The sequence below is a fragment of the Harpegnathos saltator genome, unplaced genomic scaffold (genome assembly GCF_003227715.2).
Source record: "Harpegnathos saltator strain DR-91 unplaced genomic scaffold, Hsal_v8.6 scaffold240, whole genome shotgun sequence".
NCBI classification, from domain to species: Eukaryota; Metazoa; Arthropoda; class Insecta; order Hymenoptera; family Formicidae; genus Harpegnathos; species Harpegnathos saltator.
Window position 1 is genome coordinate 671,648 of NW_020230029.1, and position 23,321 is coordinate 694,968.

Sequence of the window (23,321 nt, forward strand, 5' to 3'; positions counted from 1 at the left end):
TATGATATATCTTTTAGTTTAGTTTCTACATTGAAAATTTATACACGTCGTAAATGCAATAAATACATATTAAAGAGGCAACTTTAAGTTTTTTATTTATTTTATATTAAACGCCGTAAATCAATTTGTCTTGCGTTTAAACAATCAAAAAGGGATGGTATAATTCAAGATTTTAGAAACAACAAAGTCATTGAGAAACATGAGAGTTTCGTTCTTTATTCGTCTATATAAATAATCGAACACAGTATAAATAATATTTACACCCGCGCGATGTATTAACGCAACGACGTCCTCCAGCTAGTGATCCTTAAGCTGAGACATCCTTGCGTTAGTGACTTCTACGTACGAATCGATGAAGACAAACCGGCGGATTAATGAAATCGCTCCTAAATGCGGCTCGGCTACTCGACGATCGATTCCCATCACCCATCGGCCAATTTGTTATTCGCATTTGTTTCCGGTTGTATGCGCGCATTTGAGAAGTTACCCAGCAAACATAGATCATAAATATTATATAACGTAGAAGACGTAAAACACGTAATGTAACTGCTGGTAGAAATTATTAATATATTACTTACTTATTTACTTGATTTCCTTTTATGACAACAATATAACTTTTAAAACTGTTACGTGCAATTACAGATCTACAGTTCTGAGAGGAGGAAATCAGTAAGTTATATTCAAATTCTATAATATTTTAACTACGAATATATATAATTGTCAGACAATCTTCTAGAAACATATGTTATATACGTTACATTTCTGTTATTAAACAGAATTCTATTAATTCCGTAATACTGTTTAAGCGGGAAATTAACTCTGACGTGTATGTTACAGTAACGTAAATGTCATATTGCACTTTACATTTACGTTACATCAACAGCAGTATAACAATTATACTATTGTGTTTGCTGGGATATATTTGTTGGAAGAAATAGACGATCATACCGATTTGTCATGCGTAATATATATTTACATATTGTATCACCGACAAGATATTACAGTCTGTCACATAAGAGCGTGCGTACCGCGTCCCCTGTACAAAAAGACGGTCGATCGTCAAGTCCATAGACCGCAATGAATCTTTGAATGTGCGGACAATAAATTATGACAAAATGACAGTGGAATATGCATGGCGCGGTTTTGACTACAATATTGTGCGCTACATTATCGTGTACGACAGTGATTCCCGTATCATACCACACTCTTGTAATTCTTCAGCCTCTTTATCCATCATGTCCGGCGTATCTGTTAGACTTATTTCCGTTTCCTTCAGAGTATATCATCATAATTGATAAAGAAAAGTGAATGTGAAAGCAAACTCTTATTTCTTCTGAAAAGTCGTACAACCAACCAGAAAGACGTGGTCTACATCTTTTACTTTTTCTAGTTGATGATATGTTCTATTTGTAGATGTAATTAAAATCTTTTAGATTTTTTTATTTCTTCACAAAGAATCCTCTCCTCACTGATACAAGATTTACAACATGTGCTACATGAAACAAATTGCGGAAACAGAGAGGAGTCTTTTCTAAACTCAAAAGTTTCTCAATAGACCGAGAATTAATTGTGATTGCCGCACGCTTACGAGCTTCCGGGAGCGTCGAGTACGGGGAGCGCAATACTTCGAAGGGTATCGATTGACATCCGTATGTTATTATATCGATGGATACCTCTTAGCGAATCGGTTCGTGCGCTTCCGAAGAGACAGGCTTTTGCGAATCACTACCGTACAAGATGGGAACGACCGAAGTGAGAAAGTGTCGAAACGCTTATACTCCTACGACGTGTTGGTCGTATGAATGTCTTCCAACATCTGCGCCGCAGCCTCTTTTTCCTTCTCCTTCTCTTTCTCTTCTTGTTCCGATCCCGATATTACGTAAACTGGCTGTTGGCTGTAGGCGAGGAAATGCTGATCCATCGGAAGCGTCTTTGTGTGATCTTTCATTTTCATCTGTAACATAGATCTCTTCACTTCAGTGTCGTCTATGCTCTGCAACTTATATTAATATAGCGTATTCAGGGTTAAATATGGGACTACTTGACTCTCAACTTCACTTGTAGAATCTCATAAATTTTTCCGATAAATCACGTATAAAATTATTTGCATATGAATATACAGAATTATATGGAATTAGTTACTACAATAATTCGTTAGTAATTGTAATGATATTCTGCAATTCTCGCATACCTTTTTGCGATACAACATCAGCAGAATGACGAGGCTGCTGATCACGAAGGCGCTCCCCGCCGCGAGCACAAGTGTCGCCGTTTGATAAACCGGCGTCTCCACCTGGGTGAGAATCTCGCGCTGCTCCAACGCGACAATTCTGCCATGCATCGCCACGGGAGCGGAGCGATGCGTAAAACGCGAGGTGGTCGCATCCGCGGACGAACCCAGCATGGACAGCTTTTGGATTCGTGTGAGTTCCTCCAAATGGAACGCCACATCTACTTTATTCGCACCGACGATCTCGAAGCTCAGGATTGCCGAATCCTGATTGATCTCCACCCGCACATCTTTCTTCAGCCTTGCCCCGAGCTCTTGCAAAAAGTTCTCGGCTTCCTTGATAAATCGTGTCTCGTCCGTAGCGAGAAATCGACCGGGGAAACGGAGTGTCACCTCCACCGCTTCGACCGGTGTTGGCACTGAAATAAAATGAAATCTACGTATAATTGTTTGAAAATTACTTTATAAAAATGTATATAATCGTGGTGTTCTCGTCAAAAATTATAATATATAGTTATAAATCTAACAAAATTATACACACACACACACACCAAGTTAAAATTTTCTCGAACCCGTCGTGAGAAACCACATTTTAAATAAGCGAAATTGAAACGTTCCCGGTAACTTACGGCAGATACTCGTTCCCTTCAAGAACGGTTCCGATCCAATGAGTTGATTGCCTGCTTCGTCGACGCACCAGCAGGTGTTGCCGGCGCACTGCATGGGCTCGAATCTACCCTGCGAGTCGCATATCGCCGGCACGTGACCTTTCTCCTTCATCGCCTGACACCTAGTGCCCAAGATTCTCTCCGATCGCCGCTCATCTGACGTCTCTAAATTTAACAAGGCATCCTCCATGATCGCCTGAATCTCTCGATCGATTTCTTGAGACTGTTGCCCCCGACCACTCCGTCTGGCTTGTCGGAAATTGCACTTGGGCTCCGCTCCTCTAGTAAGCGAACCCTTCACCGGCTGACCTTTCCGACTAACGCACCAGCAGACCCCGACGTGCTCCAAACACTGCACCGGCTCCCACATGCCGCTGTCTGGGTTGCACTTGGGCAGAAACGTGGGTCGTTTAAGTCTCTGCGACCTCTTCAGGTTCTTCTCACGCAGTTTCTCGCACGGCGACAGTACTGGACACACGGTGTCGCATACCAGTCGACTGGCGAAATCGTTGTGGCCAAGGGTGCAGTCATGTTTACGTCGACACTTATTGTCCTCCGGATCAAAATACCATCTCTCAGTTTCGTTGAAGCTGGACGCATTCGAATTGCAGGACACCTGCCTAGGTGGTTCGAAGCACACGTCGCGTGGCTTCGGACAGCAGACTGCGTACTCGTCCAACGGCGACAGCTCGCATTTATGCGTTGACGGACAATGATGACCATGAGGACCGCAAGTGGCCACTGTACCGTCCGAGTCGAGCAACGGAGAGCCGTTTGGACACGGATTATCCTTCTTCGGTAGGCAAACTGGTACAGGTGGACACGGAGGTGCGCTACAAGCCACCTCCACCATCCTACATGCTTCGTTCTCGCCGCGACACGTCACACTCTTACATGGATCTCGACATGAGCAGGTCGGACAGCCGGTATCCGGGTCCGGCTCGTAGCCGTCCGCACAGTTGAGTCTGCAGCCGATCTCCGGACACCTGAGGGGCGTGTTACACCGCGGTACGATACCCTCAACGACTCGCGTGCCTGCCGCTTCTTTACCCTCTTCATCTACGCACCAGCACATACCGTTGTGACACTGTACCGGCTCGAACGCGCCGTTCATGTCGCACCTGGGTATGTAGATCCTGCGAGCAGGCTCGCCGGACTCGCGCGCTGCGTGCTCGGCTACTGCGCGAGCGTGTTGACAAGCCGTGGCCATTACCGGTGATACGCACTGCGTGCCGCAGCCAGTCGAACAACACTTATCGCCCGATGGACACTCTTGATCGTTGCTACACTGCAGCTCGCAGCTGGATGAGCTTGGTACAAGATACGGACATTGGCCTGGTTTGGTGGTCAGGCAGGCAGGTACAGCCGGACAATACTGATCTTGTCCGCAGTTGACGTCGATCATCGTGCACGCCTCGTGAGAGCCACAAATAACGTCGCGGCACGGCTCGTGGCAGCGGCATTGCTCGCAACCGGCTGCATCTAGCTCATAGCCGTATGGACAAATCAGGTTGCAGTATAAGCGTTGGCAGGTCTTTGCGAGCTCCTCCACGATACCGCTGCAGTCGGCACTGGTAGGGTCCAGTCCGGTCTTCAACATCACGCCACGGTGGTTCACGCAGTTGCAGCTGTCGTTATGACACTGCAGGGCTCGATAGCTGCCATCCGCCTTACATTGAGGCGCCTGGATTGCCAACGACATACCCTCCCTCGTACCCTCCATGCGATCGTTGAAGTCTCGCAAATATTCGCACACTGTGTTTGTAAAGTTATTATCATATTTGATAAGAATCTTCGAGCATGAGTTGAACAATTAAGTTACTAATTTATAATTGATATTACTCTAGCAGCAATAACGCTGTAATAACTTTAATTAATTTACTATTCGTATTTAATCATTGTTATATAAAGACTTACTGGTGGGTGCTTTCATAAGGTTTGATGTTTTCATGCAGCATACTGATTGGCCGGCTTCCGGCACCATCGTGCACTTGTAGCCCTCGGGGCAAGTTTCGTTCGAAGCACAAGTCGCAGCGTTCCCGTACTGATCAATTAGCGGTGTGCCGGGTAAGCAAGGGCTCTTGTAGGTTTTCTTGGGTTTACATTCTGGTTTCGTCGGGCAGAGAAAATCAGGACAGCCTTCCTCGCGTTTCAGGCTGCACTCCTGCCCTTCCGGACAAGGAAATCTGTAAAAACCATAGTTCGATCAATAAAGATCAATTATATCTCTATTTCATAGTATTCATTATATAAAATTATAAATTATATTAAAAGATATTAATATTATATTAATAAAAATATTAATAAATTATATTAAATTAATAAATTATATTAAAAGATATTAATATTATATTAATAAAAATATTAATATAATATTAAATAAGATATTAATATTAAAAGATATTCCCGATCATTTTTACTTATTCTAAATAGAATATCCAAACTTTAAATATAACTCATATGAGAGAGCAGCACAAAAGAAATGGGGTATCAGCTTCGTTTTCATCCCACTATGCCCTCTATTTTTTAAAAATAGCTTTATCGATACTGCTGTGCTGCAGTACCTACCCCTCGCACGGGTCGTCGCATTCGCAAGTCGGACAACCGGAAACATCCGTTTTGAAACCGTATTGGCAGACTTGGGCGCACTGCTGAGGCGTGCAAGATGTTGGGAGCGAACGCGCCTTGATTATCGATTTACAGTCGATCTTCTCAGCGGGACCCATTGAACCGGATATCTTTCTACCTTTGTTATCCACGCACCAACAGACAAGACCGTTCCTCGAGCACTGCCTTGTCTCGTAATTTCCATCTACACAAATTAATTCGCACTTATAATCTTTTTTTTTTATATAAGCGACTAATTAAACGAATTAATAAAATGCTACGTACGAGAAGCTCTAACAGAGAAAATTGAAGTAAGCTTAAAAAATAATATATAAGATCAATTTAAGTTATTTCATATGAATTCGATATGAATTTTTTACGATATAATTTCACCGTGAAAATTAAATTTGAAATACTGAATATTCCAGATACTAAAATTCAAACGCTACGCGAACGTGATTTCAATTAGAAATATCTCAATGTCTTACTCACCTTCCGTACATTGAGGAACGTAACCGCGACCTTCACGTTCGGAGACGCTGAGCATCTCCGCAAGAACCCGGTCCCGATGGCACACGCTGAGACCACGTGGTACCGTGCACACGTTACCGCTGCAGCGTTCACTGTTGCAACACTTTTGCGGGCTGGGACATTCCAGATCGTAGCGACAAGTGGATCCGCACTCAGTCGCTGTTGGATCATCCGCAGGACACTCGCCGACCCGTTGCAGCCGCACATTCGACGGGCAACACACTCCGTACTCCTGCTTGGGCTCCACCAGGCAGCTGTACATCGGCGGACAAGTCGGTTTGCCGGGTCGGTCGCCGCAGAGGAACGGCCGCGGCGAGTCTGTGATCTGCAGCGGTTCGCCCACTGGACAAATCGTCAACAGGGACTTCGCCTTACGACAGCTGGGTACCGGCGGGCACGGAGGTCGCGCACAGCTCACGTCGATCAGCTCGCATGTCTGACCTGCGCCGGGACAAGTGACACCACGACACGGATCGCGGCATTCACACTTGGGACAGCCTGTGTTCTCGTTGATCTGCAACAACGATAGCGGCTGATGATTTCTTGAGCGAATGCGCCTCACGTCACAGAATAGCCCGACTGCTCGCGACGATGCAGAAAATATCGTAAATCTAATCCTCGTCGGGATAAACGTCGAAGGATAAGAAGTTAGATTAGGTAGAGAAGAGAAAGGTAGAAAAAGAAGAATGCAGCTTTACACGCCTCACATTTCATCCAAGGTCGCTACAACCCAGAGAAGAAGGTTTACTCGAGGTGTCAGCGTTATTTTCTTTCCGGAAATGAGTAGGTAGGAAAAGTACCTCGAATCCCAAGGGGCAGAACATGCGGCAGCTGTGGGCCGGGCAAGCACGCGGCTTGTCGCAGTCGATGACCTCTTTGCTCGGCGCCCTGGTGCCGGGAATCTCGGTGCCGAGCTGGTCGACGCACCAGCAAGTGCGACCCTGCGGCTCGCACTGCACCTTCTCGAACTCGCCAGTCTCGTTGTTACATCGCGGTACGAATTGCGGCGGTCCGCGGGTAGCTGCGAGTGCTCGCGACCGTCTCACGGCCGCCAGAGCCAACTGCTCGCACCCGGTCAGCTCGCCGATGACGCAGCGGAGACCGCACGCGGTCGCGCAGCAGCGTTCCTCCGGCACACCTTGGCACTGGAAGTCATTCTCACAGCCCGGCGACCTGGACGGACATACGTTCTGCTCGACGAAGGAAGGACATCGACCGACGGCCCGCAGCGATGGCTCTGTGAACATGCAGATCGCAGCAGCGTGAGTCGACACTTTTAGGCGTTAGATATTCAATGAGTCATCGGTTAGTCTAGAAGATACATCGATGATCGATATCAATAAGAAGAGTTCGGCACTTAAAATTTCGAACTCGATGTCTCTAGTCACTGCTGGAACGAGAAACCCGAAGGACCCTGTGCTGAAACATTATGCCCCCGTCGAGCACATCTGTTCTTAAAGGCAAAACATCTCGTGCCTCCTAATATCTCGCTCGCTCTGAAAATCTCGAATCGAGTCGAGAACGCGAGCGGTGAAGACTCACGTCTTCTCACGAACGTCTGCACAAAGTGAATCGATAAGCTGTTCCTAAATGGGAACTACTAAAAACGGAGAACATACATTACGGAGTAATCTGCGCTGCCAGACGTATCCATCAGACGTATGTGAATTTAAAGATAAATTTAAGGAAGAAGATTCGAAAGAAATGCGAAGAAATAGGAGAGGAGATAGTCAGTCGAATCTCGAACGACATATCCGTTCATAAATCTGGATATAGAATTTAATAGACTTTAGCGACTTATGCTTTCACAAAAGCATAAAAAAACGAAACGAGAGTTCGTGTAATTCTCAAAATTCATTTTCGATACGGATTTCCGCCTACGGCAAATGTTTCATGCAAATTCAGCTAGCCGATACTCGACGTTAATTTCACACAGACTCTATTTTGCCATTTTTAATCGTCAATAGCGTTCGATCCATTCTCGAGTTGTGATCGCGGCGAACAATCGAGCGGCGAGGAGTTGCGTACATACATCGACGTTTGCGTTGGCTAGACGACGATGCGTGGATTAATAAACCGTGAGAGCCGCTTAATAGGTCATCACGAAAAAAAGTGCTTTCTCGCACAGCCGAGGTAGCATTTTTGAGCACGCTCTCGAGCTAAAGTGTAGCACCACGACTACGACAAACACGACGCGACGGCGGCGGCGACGACGATGATAATAATAATAAAAATAGCCGGAGTCGACCTAACGGTTCCTCGGTATCCTACTGCCACACTTACTATACTTACCTAACGTGCTATGAGCGTGTTTCCAGGCGGTGCCATGGCCACGAACGCCTCGGGCACGGGCACTCGGCTGAGTGAGGAAAACACGCACCAAAATGAGATGAACAAACGAGAGACGTGCTTTTCGACGGGAAAACGGATAGGTGTGAGTTTCTAAATAAAGACGAGATCAAGAGATGCAAGGGTCGAGTGACGATCGACCGATCAGCGCACAGCCGAAGGTGTCAACTTTGAGACTCCGATCGTTTGAAAATTGAGGACGAGGGGGGGAGGATCTCCACAAAGAAGAAATTTTCCTTCGTCGAACAAGTTGTCCTCTTGTTGTCGTGTGGAGGATGTTAAATTTATCGTTGCACGGAGAACAAAATGCACGGGTAAAGTTACATCGTTGTATCGGGCTGAAAAACGCAACTACGAAGCAATCGAAATTCAAATCGGCCTCCTCGAAGAGGAGTTCGCATCCACGAACAAAACGAAACTTTCAAAGATAAATTCGAAGATAACGGTATCTTATCGAAAGTATAAAAAGAAATTTTCTCTTAATCTTCCGTAACGTCACGAAAGATCGTGGAGCATAATTTTCCCGGTAATTGGTCCGTAATTTTCTTTACAGCTGCATGTTCGATTGTGTTATGTAAATTTATGCGTGACTTCGCGAGTTCTCTCTGCGCGTTCCGTTACATGGCATATATTAATATCGGCAGTGCACGCTCACGCGACAAAGAGAGGAAGAAAGTGTCCGGCCGGACATACACGAAAAGAAAATCCGCTCAAACGGATATCCCATTTAACTGTCCTCGGCGAAAGTACTTGGAGCGCGATGTACTAACGACTGCAGCGCAAATGCTGCACACGCGTCGCGTTTCAATCGGCCGTTTACCGTGCCACGTCGTCGCCTCACGTTTTCACGCCGTTGGCGAATTTCATAAAAGTCCGGTGAAACTCAAGCGGCGCCGTGCATCCGATTACCCGAATTTCCGACTCGTCGGCTCGCAGAGATTCTCGCCTTTCGTACTTATTTATACGGCCCGTATTCCAGTCAAACTGCGAATTTGCAACAAAATGCCGCCGGCTGTATGCATACATATATATATATATACACAGCCGAAAAATTAATTGTAATAATTACTATATTTACAAGATATAATTTATATTAATTATATAATATTAATGTAATATTATGTATATTTTCATACAATATATAATATATATATATATATATATATATAATCGTAATATATAGTTTAATAGAGGAAATATCCTGAAACGCCTCTTTCCTTCCTTTGAATTTCGATGAACGTACAAATGGGATTTAACGTATCGCATCACTGAGCATTTCCTATATATATTCTAGATATAATTTTCCCTTAAAGGAGATATCAAGATGGAATGAGGAAAAAACAAGAGGAAAGAGAGAGAGAGAGAGAAAGAGACAGAGTGAGAAAGGTAGTATGTGGAAGCACAGTGATGAGAGGCAAAGTTGCGAGGATGCCTTTTAACGGCGAGCGAGAGAAATTCAATTTATTATTGCCGATGGCATGCAAATCGGGCTGCCCTCGATATTCATTGAAAAGTCCATCCCCTCCCCCCCCGTGCATCCTGCTGTAACATCGGGAATCGATTAGTGGATTGGATCCGTAGTCTCTAACCGGCAATCTCGCGGCGTGATTACCGGCTTCGTATTAGATACGCTATTTAATCCGTCGATTAGAATGTACGTATATGCTGATTGCTGATTGCTACACGCATCGAGCATGGTATACACGTGTTGATAACGATAAAGAGAAAGAAATACGCGTGATTCGCACATTATCAGCCACTCGTGTGTACGCCGTGTGCGAAAGCCGTAACGCGCGATTATTGAGAGAGGGCGACTATTGAAACCGATATAATTCCCGGCGAGCACAGATTCCGATGTTATGCGGGGAAATGATCTCTATATTTCCTCGTATTAATAACAAAGCCGATTGAATATCGGCTCTTCAATGGCCGATGATATTTGCGACAAAGAGAAGAGGAGAGAGAGAGAGAGAGAGAGAGAGAGAGAGAGAGAGAGAAACGCACCGTGTAATTCGCGTTGAAGGGGACAGCGATGAAGCTTTTTCTCTAATACGGACTCGTAAAGAGCGAGTATTTTCAAACACTTCTCGTCTGGAAAATTTCAAATAAGAAAATTTGCACTTCTCACGAGTTCTGGAGGAAAAGATTAACGACCGCCCATTGAAATTTCAGTTCGAAAGAAAATTCAGCACGTCAATCGAGCGTGCGCTGTAAGACACGCACCCAACGACGAGCGGCAGGAGGAGGGAACATTATATTTGTCCCTTTCCACGCGATGAAAGCTGGGACGCGAAATTATGTATAGATTCGTCGCGCTTAAGCTCCAAACTCGGAATACGAATAACGATAACGAAGAGGAGGCGAAGCTCAACGCTCGGCGCTCCTGCGGAATTACGATCGCCTCGCGAGGGCTGCGTCAGGCCGGATAACGCGAGTTTCGTTAGCGGAGCACCAACACGCCGCTGGTAAGCAGACCTCGATGAATTCAGATTTTACGAGCGCATCTCGTAATACCTAATTTCACATCGGGGCGTACCTCGCGCAAACGGTCCTTTCCGCACGGCCATTTTTCGGCAAGGCGGAAGAAATTGCGTCCGAGCGCTCGGCCTCGCGATGTCGGCCCTCAGGTAGGCGATTGGCCGAGTCCTCGAGAACAAAATCCTTAAATTCCCCTCGGGGACATATGTGCGGGCGCGCGGTTGGTTCGTGCTACATCAAGGACGAATCACGGCGCACACGTTCGGCTTCCGAAATCCGCTCACGTCTAACGGCGCGCATTATATGCAGATGCACGTCCGCGCTGCGAGAGCGTTCGCTTTTTCCTTTTTTCGCGTGTTGCCCGAAACGGACCTTCGACCTCTTCGGCTAGAAAGCTGTAGAAACACGGTGCAACGTCGTCAGCGAGCATGAACGGCGCGATTGCTCGTGCAACCGCGTGCTGACTTCGGCGAGGTGATCGCGGCCATCATCCCCTCCGGACCAACTTTAGGAGATGCGACAGGACGCGACAGCATCGATCATTGAAATGTCCAGAGCGATAAACGTCCGAAGCGAATTAACTCGAGAAATTAAGAATGAGAGCAGTTGCACGCTCCCGTATCGCTGAATCGACGATATCAAGCTTCCTGGGTAAAAAATGGAAAAGAGGAAAAGATTTTTGATCGCAGCTCGACATTCGACCGTTTATTCGCGTCGCGCGGGACAGAAATATCAATCCACTTTCGATAAACGGATCGCTCGGCGCTGCACGAAAAAGCGGTCAATCCACTTTGGCTTCCATAATTTCAGGTCTGATTTATTTCGACTACCCCGCACGCTTTCGCTGCGAGTTAACTCGCATTTTCCGACATTTTCGTGCCGCTCGAGCAGCTTTCTCCAATGAGCGGGCGAGCGAGTCGGCGATCGACGGGGTGAAATTTTCATTATAATCAAAGCAAGCCGTATAAAGTGCACATGATTAAAACAAGCCGCATAAGGCGCGATTGCTCGTTATTACGCGCGACACGCGGCCGAACAATCGGAAGGAGTTACCCGAGGTGACCGGGAAACGTCTCCTCGTAAAACCATCGTTTTAACACCCCGGTGTCTACCCAAGTGTCTCGAGTCCACTTCATTCTCGGCGCTTCAATTCCGGACGGAACAAAGGAGCGTTATACGCGGAGCCGCGTCGGCGACGAGCGGAGTGAGTGATAAAACGCGAGAATAGCAAAAAAAGAAAGGAGGAAAAACGGATGACGTACCTGCGGTGGTGATCGATGATGACAGCGAGAGGACGAGCAGACAGGTCGATGACACCCACACAACAGCGGCGCAGGCAAGCCCACCGTTGCGGAAATCACGGCGCATCCTCAGCGCATCAAGTAATTTTTGAGCCGGCCGCTATATCTGCAATTGTAATTCACGGCACAATTAGCGACTCGATTGTGCAAGCGACCCGCGACAATGGCGAGCGACAATCGGCGAGCTAATTACGAGCGGGTCACGCGAAAGCACGCCGCTCGCGGTGTAACATTGTTTCTTCTTTTCACGCAAACGAACGCAAACGAACGAGGAGGAACATCGAAGGCAAGTCGTGCCACGTTCGACTTTTCCTGCCGCTTTGACACGACGCAATCTTTTAACAAGCCAAAATGAGATCCAATACAAGACCGTCGTCGACTCGAGCAGCGTCTTCTCTTCTCGGAGAAGAGCTGCCATATCTTTTTTACGACGTCTTCGGCTTTCTTTCGCGGCGGGTCGACTATCAAGAGCCGGAGCTCTCCCCTTTAACAGGAGGAATAACAACGGGAGTTATGTCTCCTTATTCGTTATGCCGTAGGGAATATTCTAATGCACCCTCCTACGTTATTCATGAGCCGAAGTCGACTTTAGATCTACGAATTGTCAGACCATTTTTCGCCCCTTTTTCCCGACTTTCTTTTGTGTCCCGTCTCGTTACAGACTCGACGTACCGCATTGCTCTCATCACCGCGATTGTTCGGTTTCACCCATCATAATCATCTTTGAGACATTCTCTGTGTGAGCTCGTGATAAAGAAATACAGAAGACAGCAAAGATCGCGGCACAATCGTCGATGATGATCGTCTGCTCTCCGTGTTAGTACGATCAGACTTGCGCGAATAATGTCGATACATCGCGACTAATTATGACACATCGTCGCCACGAAGTCGTTGCAATCGTGCGACGCTATAATTGGATTAATACACAAATGAAGATATATTATTGTCATCGCTAATAATGCTCCTGCGAACCAGACGCGCGAGGGGACGTATTTTGAAAATAAACAAGAAGGAAAAAAAAATGGAGCGTGAACCGAGAGAAAACTCGGTGATCGATGTAATTGATGCTGGTGATGGTCTTTAGCGAAGGAGAGAGAGAGAGAGAGAGAGAGAGAGAGAGAGAGAGAGAAAGAGAGAGAGAGAGAGAAAGGGAGAAAGGGAGAAAGAGAGAGATTTCCAATGCGAATATTCCGAACAACATGATACATATTTCAAGCGTTATTTTCGGGACGTTCAATCCTCAGGATCTAAAGACTTCCCTCCGCTGCCGAGGTCTTCTATAATGCACCTTACTTCGTGATTCATATAGCGATGGTTGGCAGGGCTGTTCGACGGTGAAATTACCGGCGACGGCGACGGCGACGGCGACGGCGGCGGCGGCGGTGGCGGTGGCGGCGGCGGTTACATCCTTTGGGAAGCCTTCGAATTTAGGGTGTAGCCCGCGACATGAATAATGCAACGATAGGATGGCCGTAACGCCGCGCCGCGGCGCGCTGCGCTGGTGCCGTGCATGATGCTAATTACACGGAGCAATCGCGTCGGGATTACGCTTATTGTCATTAGCCTGTTGTCGGCTGTCGGGTGAAACGTGATTTCTACGTGTCGCGTGTCCGACACAACGACCGTCACCGATTGAGTTTCGCGAATTTGCGCGATTCAGGCTTGCAAGGGATTTTCGGATTTTCCGCGGCCGCCGCTGTAGACCAAAGTAAGCGCACACATCTGTAGAGAGAACTTTCTTACTGCTTCATACAGCCGTGTAATTAAAAGTACACACACACTGAGAAAAAATTGTATTAAAATTAAACAAGTCTTTGTTCGAATACGATTGTGGATAAATTTATTCAAATTAAGCGACTAATTTCTAAAATTAAATACAGAGGTTCTCTCTCTCTCTCTCTCTCTTTCTCTCTCTCTGAATGTAAACTTTTTCTTGAATTTTATAAAATAATTACTTAATTTAAATAAATGTATTCACAGTCATATCCAAACAAATGTTTGTTTAATTTTAATACAATTTTTTCTCAGTGCATATATTATAGATTCATGGAAAAGCGATTGTTTTTAATTTGATGAGTGAAAATATTCCAGTATCACGTTGTAGATCGAGACGAAGTGACGAATAAAACAGCGATTGCGTGACAAAGTTTTTATCAGTATTTACCCGCGTTTCGTTTAACTTACATATATGTCAATTTAATTGTTCGAAAGTGAATATAGGCATTGCGAATGAGCGCGATGGAAAAGTTAATCCGATTTTAACGAAAAAGAAATAAAAATAGAAATAAAATAAAAAAAAATAGAAATAAAAGTAGAAATAAAAATAAACTCACGTATTTCAATTTAGAGAATGCACTGATGATCGAGTTACAATCGCGGGAATGAGCGCGACAAAGAGAGAAAAAATATCTTCGGTTCGCTTTTTATAAACACAACAGGGAGAATATACAGGTAGAATAGGTACCAACGTGATTTCCCCAATGTCGAAATTAATCCTACGGAACTCTGACAAGAAAAAATAAAAACGAAGAATGAACTTACGAAGCTACGAAAAAGTGGGTTACATGGGTGGCTGCCGCGTTAAGCCCTTTGGTTGTAAGCGGGAGACTTTCTACGAGCGGCTAAGAGAGACGGTAGAGAAAGTCGAAGAGAAGCAAGGATGAAGGAATGATCGGTAATTTCTTAATATAACATCGCGATGTTATACGACATTGTATGTTGCGCAAAAACATCGGAAAGGACCGGACGAGACGACGGAGTCGTCGTAGTCGCGTATATTTTTGTCGAGCGATGAAATAATAATCGCGCGATCGAGCGTTAATGAATGATCGCGAATTTAATTATGCTAGAAAGTGCGTTTCGCACGGCGCTTTTCGAAATCGACGTTAGGAGCTCGCGCGCTGTTCGTAATAGCTCTCTTCGTCGAGTTTCTACGCGATCTTATAAGCTGCGTTCGGCAATCGAGGAACTGCGGGCCATATAAGTCGCGCGGCAGCGTCTACTCTCTCACGGTTGGCTCACCGGATGTGGGTCATTCGTTGTCATCGGAGTTCCTTCCGGATCTTAGTGTCGGCGGAGAGTCTCCGTATAACTTTCTATTGTCGCGGCACCGCGTGTGGATTCTCGAACGCCGCGTCATCGCCGGTACACTTTCGGGAGGAAGGAAGAAGAAGTAAAAAGAAGCCGCGCTCGCAAAGACGGTGGAGGAAGATCGGGAGAGGGAGAGAATGGACGCACGCGAGCGCGTCACTTCCGAGGGAAAGAATTTCACCCTGAGCCTGAGATTCTTCAAGCCGTAGATCGGGCATCGTGAATGGAAGGTGTCGAACGAACGCTTTTATTGTCTACGTGATCGTGAAAAGTCCGAAGATTGCAGTCTGATCGATACTCATCGCCATCGACTATTTATATGATTTTTCTCGCTGAAGAAAGACGAAGGAAGGGCGATAATACTGAAAGTGCAGCAGAAAATTGTGCCCCTCTGAAAGGGACAGATGCGCATATGATTGGAAGCGAGGGGCGATTATGAATCTTCCTTCAGCGTGAGCCGGTGAAAAGTGAACATTTCTAAATGCTTCTCAGATTGGAAAATTTGCACTCGTTACGAGTTTCATGCTGGAGAAAAATATTCATGACCAATCCCCCTCCGAGAGAAGGAGGCGAAGGAGAAAAAGCAGAAAAAGAAGTCGAACGCGCACCGGATACGCCGGAATCAAAGAGTGGGTCGCGAACGCTGTGAAACGCGAACTCGGACGCGTACACGAGGAAAGGAAGGATCATCGCTGTTCGCTCTCTTCGAATATCCTCTTACATTCTTCGCGGATAATAAGTAGCACGGTCGTATAATACACATAAACGTTACCGCCAGCGTGCGCTTTCGTGGCGACAATGTTGGCGGGCTCCGCACGAGCGAAGTCACAACCGCGGCAACACGCGCGTTCCACTATCGAGACGTATACCGGTTATCACGGTGCTTGACTTAATTTCCGGGCTTGACTCGTTAACCGTAGCTTCTCTCTTCTTTCTTTCTCTTCCTCTCTTTCAGCGTGGAATTCGAGGGGCCGATTTCTATTAAATGTAAATATTCGAAACTAGTCCGACGCGAGGATCTCCTCCGACGCGCTTCAACCCGCTCCTGACATCGACGGTTGTAATCGTTAACGTGAAATTAATCTCGGGCGATTTGAATTAATACGTCGAATTAAAAATCGAAGGAAAACGAGAGAGATCCACCTCCGCGTTGCGGAACAGCGGAACACAAAGGAGTCAAAGGAGTAGGATTTCCTTTCATTTTTCCCTTTTTCTCGGATTATTTGCTTTCCCGACGAAGCTCGGCAAATTCTTTGTAGCCGCTCGTTGCGACACGGCTCGTCGTAACTGTGCGCGCGATTTTACTCTACCCAGGTGATAGTAGTTTCGACGCTTCACGCCGGAAATTGCGCACTCGAGCATGGAGAGTGCACCTGGCAGAAGCCCGACACAGCGAGTCGGAAACAGTTACGCACGGAAGTTCTCCCGAGCTACCTTTGTCGTCTTAATGACATCGGCGCTTTTCCTACGCTCCATTAAAGCGTCGTCGTGCGCGCAATTATAAATCGTCACTACGATCTTTGTCTAGGCATTCGTACACGTACGCGCGAATATATATATCTTCTTTCGCCGCTTCGCACCTTATTACCGTCGCGTTATCTCCTCTCGACGTTGGACGAATTATTCGGAGCGTTTCGCGCTAAATCGTACACACCGCTCGCGCTAAAATTGTTAAATCCACGCACGTCCACCGCGCTTACATCTTTGACGTGAGTCTGCTCGAGGAAGAGCTACTGCAACATTCACGTCTGACAAATGGAGATAGGATAGAGCGCTGTGTCTCGTAAACTTCCAGAGAACACGGAATTTCCAACGATATTCTTATTTCACGTGGAACGCCTGTCTCACTCGTGCCGGAGATATTCCTTCTCTCCCCCTCCTCTCTCTCTCTCTCTCTCTCTCTCTCTCTCTCTCTCTCTCTCTCTCTCTCTCCCCCCTTACCTTCTTTCTCTCTCGCAATAATTTAAAACTGCCCTTGCTCGGCGACACCTTGCAGTGTTTACCGTGAGCTGTTTTCTTTTTCCTTCTTTCTTTTATTTGTTTACCTCTTCGGAAAGACCACCTCTTCGTTTACGAACCTACGCTGCCCACGGCTAGTGTGGAATTTGTATCGTCATTATAATGCATATTTGCTTGATGTTCCCCGACCCACCGAAATTTTGCGTGGATTTATGGCCACTGCGAAAAACGAGCATCGCTCGAGTAGACCGGACGAGGTTCCTCGTCCCTGGCTGTCAGAATCCGGCGGGGCCGTGCTATTAAATCTTGTGCGAAACAAAAATGAAGGAGCGCACGTCCGCATACTTAATAAGCAGGCCGATGGTCGATGGCGCCTGCGAGCAGCGCGATTCATCTTATTTAATTGCACGCCCGATGGTGCTCGTGGTCGTCGGCGCTAAATCTTGTAGGAACCAAAAATGACGGTCGATGTCTCGTTGAGAGAGGATGAGGGAGGAAGAAGAAGAAGGGGCGAAATGGGCCCCTCGAACATCGTATAAACGCGATAAATTTATAATCAATTCTCATCCTCTCTCGTACAGAGACCTAATCGATATGGGAAGAGAGTTATGGCGCGACCTTGTTTTCGGTCGGGATAACTCTATTACATGAATGTTACATCGGATGTCTTGAGCTCGTCAGACGACTTTACACCATCACGGATTTGCACTTCGGTTATGCACTTCGATATAGATTGTTACTTCGCGTCAGTGCGTCCAAGCGGCTACAATTATAAGCAACTGACGGTCAAAACGACAAATACCTCCGGCGAATCGAATTACAAGGACGGGAGAGAACGAGAGAACTCGACAAAATTCAACTCTTCAAGGACGGATCTTGCGAGCGAATTTTCACAAAATTTTCGTTCGCCATCGAAGACGCGCAAGAATATGAAAAATTGGGACACCGTAACGAATATGATGACCTCCTTCGATATTTTCATTGAAGAAAGAATCTGCATGGAGTTTGCCGTAAGAGTTACGGTCGAGTCACACACGGCTGATCGCGGAACACCCTGTAGAGGCAGAAATATCGATGAAAATCAACGTGAGCAAGAAGCGCTCTAGGCCGCAGCGCTGCGCCGTTCCGATCTGATTAACGTCCTGATATAACATTCAATTTCCCACAGCAGGATACTGATAGATTACACGGATACCTATAGATAATATTATGCGCTCCACATCGATCTCGAATGCAGACAGACGTAAACAGACACGATCGGACGCTCGCCCGCCGGACGGGCGATTCATTTCTCACGTATTACCGCGAATTTTTGTTCAGATGTAATCGCGCGGAAGAGTGTCGTCCCGTTGCGAAAATAAACTACAGTGAGAAAATAGATGTCCGAAGGTCGAAGAGCCGAATTGTCCATTAAGTCTTATATAGACACGAGCCTACAAAGGGATACAAAGGGACATATGATAGAGAAGAGAAGATTCCTCAAAGAGAATATATAACGAAAACAGAGTGTGAGGGGAGGAGGGAGGCGAAGAGACGACAACAAAGAGAAGCAACAAACGCAAACTCAAAATCATAAGCAGATGGTAAAGCGAGGAGAGATGTGTAAAATTATAAAATTGCGAAAATGCAACCGTTGAAATTTTTTTCGCTTTCTGAAAATATTTTGTTAATTGGTCGCAATAGGAGCTAAATATTTGTGAAATAAATATCAAAATTACGTTTCGCCTTTCGAGACGTGCTATTGATAAAATAATGTTGGAAAATATTAGTAATGGCGTTAAAGTAAAGCGTCGAAAAAACTGATTATGCCATCGCTGTACCGCCGATATATCGACATAATTAAAATTATATTCAATATATCCTGCATGCGATGCAACAGTATCGCGGTATAAAAGTTCTAAATGTTTAAAAGCTGACTCGGGTCGCGACTTATTTCTCAACTTGCGTGATGCTGTTGCGAACTTTAATCAAAATGATGGCGTCCTCCATGACGCTCCGTGTGTCTTCTTAATTCTGCGACGTATTCGAGTACGGTGTAACAGCCTTTTTTACCGCAAACGAGCGCGCGTTTTACCTCACGTTACCGTCGCGTAATCCCCGTGACGAGAGTCAAAGCCGCGAATACAAAATAGGGACGAACGTGAGTTACCGCGAAGAGGGAAACTTTTCCGCCACGGAGATAAAAATCACAGACGATCGCTCGGCGTTTTTCCTTCAGCCGCGTCGTCGTGCACTCCAAGACGAAACCGACAATTCATGGATTTCCGCCGGCGGGCGCTTCCTCTCCCACGGGAGGAAACGCCAGGGAAATTCTCGTTCACTCGCCATTCTTTTTTTATACTCTTTTTCCCGAAAACGTCGCGGGAAACGTATCACAACGCGCTGTTCTGCAACATCGCGTCGCGTCGCGTCGAGTCATTCAGTCTGCGAACGACTCGAAAAATCGGCAGACAGGCAGACAATCTCTCCGGTGTTCCATATTGCACACGCGAGCGTGCGTGGCGATGGTGGATTTTTTCCATTAAAACGCTTCCTGAGCGACAGGCCGGATTTTCTGCAAAATTGCCGAGGTCCATGAATGAAAGCAAGATTTGCGGTGAAGAAAAAAAGGGCAAAGCCAGGAAAAGCAAATCTTCGTGAAAAGATGGAAGAAACCAAAAGAAGGAAAAATCGAGGAAAGCAGAAGAACAATAACTCTCCCGTGTCGCGCTAATTGGTACACGACTCGTACATACGTACATTTCCTGAAAACACCTGGCCCGAAAGTGGAATCGGAGCCGGAAAACATCGACGACGGACGTCGAATGTAATCGTAATATCAGAGAAAATATTTCGCGCACTTCCTTTCAGCGCACTTCAAAGCAGAAGCTCTCGGAGTTCTCGGGGCATAGAATTGCGCGGTAATACGGCGGGAAGAAAAAAAGGAAAATGGACGGAAGAAAAGTAACGTAAAAGTCATATCGCGTTTGCATCGATTTAGAATCATAAAACGTCGCGTATTGCGTATTTTTAATAAAGCGCGCGCGCATTATGAGCCAGCACGAACGGCTGAGATATGCAGAAAAGGCAATTTCACTATTTCAGTTTCAATTTAATCGTAGTCAAAAAAGGCCATAGGCAACAAATTGTATTTCGAAAGTTAATATTCGTAAACGGCTTGTGTGCATATGGGCGTGCGAGCGTGAGCGCGCGCGCGCGCGTGTGTGTGAAAGAAAAAAGGGGAGAGAAAATAAAAGAATATAGATCGCGACTCTGTCTCTCTTTCTCTCTTTTCCTCTCTCTCTTTCTCTCTCTCTCTCTCTCTCTCTCTCTCTTTCTCTCTCTCGTTCTCTCTTGACGGAAGTTACGAGTGCGCCGCTGTTTTCCTCGTGAAACGCTATTGGAAATTCTTTGTGCTCCTGAAAGTGGCGCGACGGGCGTTGTCAGCCGGCTGACTACAAAGTGCCGGATTGCGGGAGAGCTCAGACACGTCGAAAAATTCGCAGCTCGCCAAAAGACCTCAGCGTGCTATGGAAATTTCGACGCTCCGGCGATCAGGGACGTGTCACATCGCCGCCTTTCGTTATTGTATATATATATGCGCATGCGCAATTATGAATTTTTTAGGAAGAAATGGAAAGCAAAAGAAAGAAAAAAAGACCAACGAACGAATAGACAATTCGTGTTTGCCCGAACGCCGCGCGAATCGATGAAACATCCAATCAAAGATCAAAGATTCATCGTCGCGTCGGTGAATTGTATCGCGGCGCATGCGACACTCGAGTTTCTCGCGATCTATCGAATTCGATAGGCGCGTATTATTCGACTTAGAAGCGCGCTACGCGGAACGTAGTTATTGAAACGTTCGTCTCCCACTTGTCTCTCTCTCTCTCTCTCTCTCTCTCTCTCTCTCTCTCTCTCTCTCTCTCTCTCTCTCTCTCTCTCTCTCTCTCTCTCTCTCTCTCTCTCTCTCTCTCTCTCTCTCTCTCTCCGTTTTCTTCGGTCGAAAGTTCCTCCAAACACGGCATATCGGGCACGCGTGAGGAAAGAAAAGGAAAAAAGAGATACTGCTTTCACGTCCGTACGTGCGCGCTCGCTCGCTCGCGCTGTTACAAGGATAGCGCGCAAACAGAGAACGTTATACAACGCGATGTGCTACACGCTAAACGTGGAACCGCCTGCACAGGCTGCGGTTCGCGTAGATTCGAGGCGAGGATTCCGCTATGTCGAGAGCCATTTGAAAATTCTTAGCGGTGCATCCTGCGCAAATGTACGCGAAGCGCAGCAGCAGGGCGCGGTTCGGGAAAACCGCGAGCGTAAACGCGCGCGCTTCTTACATGGGAATCGCATTCTCGACGCGCGTTTAGAAAGCATACGGGCTGGAAATTAATCGACTGCCGACGCCCGAGACTGGCCGGTGGCAAGTTGAATAGCCGAGTGCGCAGTTCCGTGTGTGTGTGTGTGTGTCGTCGGGCGAATATCTAAAGAGTGTTTAAACGGGAAATTTCAACGACGAAACCGGTGACCCGTAGCGGAGGAGGTCGTTTGCAGCGCGTGCGGAAGGGAAACTCGCGTTCTATGTGCGGTATGTTTTCGAAAGTGGAGCGTGTGTATTTTGCTCCCATATCCAGCGCGATTGTGCGGCAAAGCTACATAAGAAGATTACACAGCGGCAAAGCGCAATAAATGTTATTTGGATATATATTTGTGTATGTGTGTGTAACGACGGAGCGAATTCCTGCAGAAATATTAACAGGATAAAGATTACGATTGTCCGTAATTTTTCGCGACGTCGACTTATTCGTGAGGAATAAAAGTCGTCGATACGTATTATTTACGCGAAAATTTGTATTGCAAAAATATCGAAAGAAACGCGTAATTACGACACGCAATAATCATTGTAAAAAGTTTTCGCTGTTCCATTACTTTCCACTTAGCCGTCGAAGTCGGCACGAGTGCAAGCATGGAAATCGCTTTTCGATATCTATATACATATACGCGCTTAAGCTCGCTGTTTAATAAGTATTGAAAGACGCACGATGGGGGACCGAGGGGGGGGGAGAGAGAGAGAGAGAGAGAGGAAGTTCATCGTCGGTTTAATTTACCGAGCTCGCGTAACCTGGAAGAAACGAAATATATTTCCATGTATTCGGTGAGGTATGATTATTCGTAGCGCAAACTTCGCCGCAAAGAGTATCAGGTCGAGTTGAATATCGAGACCTCACTCCGCCGTCGCAGCATGATTTAAGGCCAACCGTTTAAGAAGGATAAAGTTTCTTCAGAATTTCTGCGCGGTACTATCCTTTATACCGGGAAATATGGATCCGCCGAGTAAGCCTCATTCTAATCGCGCGAGCTGGAAAGTATCCCCTCGGGGGGAAGAATTTCTCCGCGTTCATAAATAAATCAGCGAGCACTCACAATAAGAGAGAAAGATTTGCGCATGACGGGGATAAATCCACGTTGAAAAGTTACCGATGCGCCGATATTTTTTGCATTCGGAGAGCCGACCATCGAGCGAAATTTTCGGCGCGACCCGACAAGCTGCGCGATGTGCACCTGTAAAAATTTCCAGTTTCTCACGGCGAAGAAACAAGAAGAATCACCGGCCGTTTTCTACGTAAATACGTAGTACGTAATCACGAGTGCGACAATTCGACCGCTTCATTTTCCTCTCTATTTCTTTTTCTTTAAACTTTCTGCGGATCATCTCCCCGCCGTCGAAGATCTATCGACCGCGAGGAAACGTTGGCGCAACGCAACGTTATTTCTTCTTTCTTTCACCGCTACTCTTACCTGGGTTGCAAATATCCGTTCTCGGAGACGCGAGCGCGAAGTACGCTGTTCAACCGTTCGCCGTGGATTTCGCCTGCGACCCCTCGGCGCGAGAACTTCCCCTTTCGTATCGCACTTCGAAACCCGCGCGCGAAAAACCGCACGCTGATGGGCCGCACGACGCGGACGACTACCACGCGACTGTTTGCCGTATTTACTATGACGAAGAAGACGACGACGTCAACGACGACGACGACGGCACTGCGACGCCGCTCTCGTGTTGGTCCTCCGACGACGCACCTCTCTAGCCTTTCGCTCAGTACGCGCCGAATGACGCTTGTGCACTGTCCTGGC

General features: G+C 46.6%; 1 protein-coding gene across 1 annotated transcript; it reads right to left on the reverse strand.

Moving 5' to 3' along the window:
• Nucleotides 1–200: 200 nt before the first annotated feature.
• Nucleotides 201–23,321, reverse strand: LOC105186102 (cysteine-rich motor neuron 1 protein). Its single transcript, XM_011146078.3, has 9 exons — nucleotides 22,989–23,321; nucleotides 12,126–12,270; nucleotides 6,837–7,273; nucleotides 5,998–6,550; nucleotides 5,467–5,710; nucleotides 4,816–5,084; nucleotides 2,860–4,653; nucleotides 2,192–2,649; nucleotides 201–1,954 (listed from the first exon to the last, which is right to left on the reverse strand). Exons 2-9 carry the CDS (start codon nucleotides 12,229–12,231, stop codon nucleotides 1,781–1,783), a joined length of 4,035 nt encoding a protein of 1,344 aa, XP_011144380.2. The 5' UTR covers nucleotides 12,232–12,270; nucleotides 22,989–23,321; the 3' UTR covers nucleotides 201–1,780.

Coding starts and splice junctions, on each gene's coding strand:
- LOC105186102 (XM_011146078.3), bottom strand. CDS start 12,231: ATGCGCCGTGATTTCCGCAACGGTGGGCTTGCCTGCGCCGCTGTTGTG. Junction 5,711..5,997: donor CGTTCCTCAATGTACGGAAG/GTGAGTAAGACA, acceptor TAATTTGTGTAG/ATGGAAATTACGAGACAAGG. Junction 5,085..5,466: donor TGCGACGACCCGTGCGAGGG/GTAGGTACTGCA, acceptor TGGTTTTTACAG/ATTTCCTTGTCCGGAAGGGC.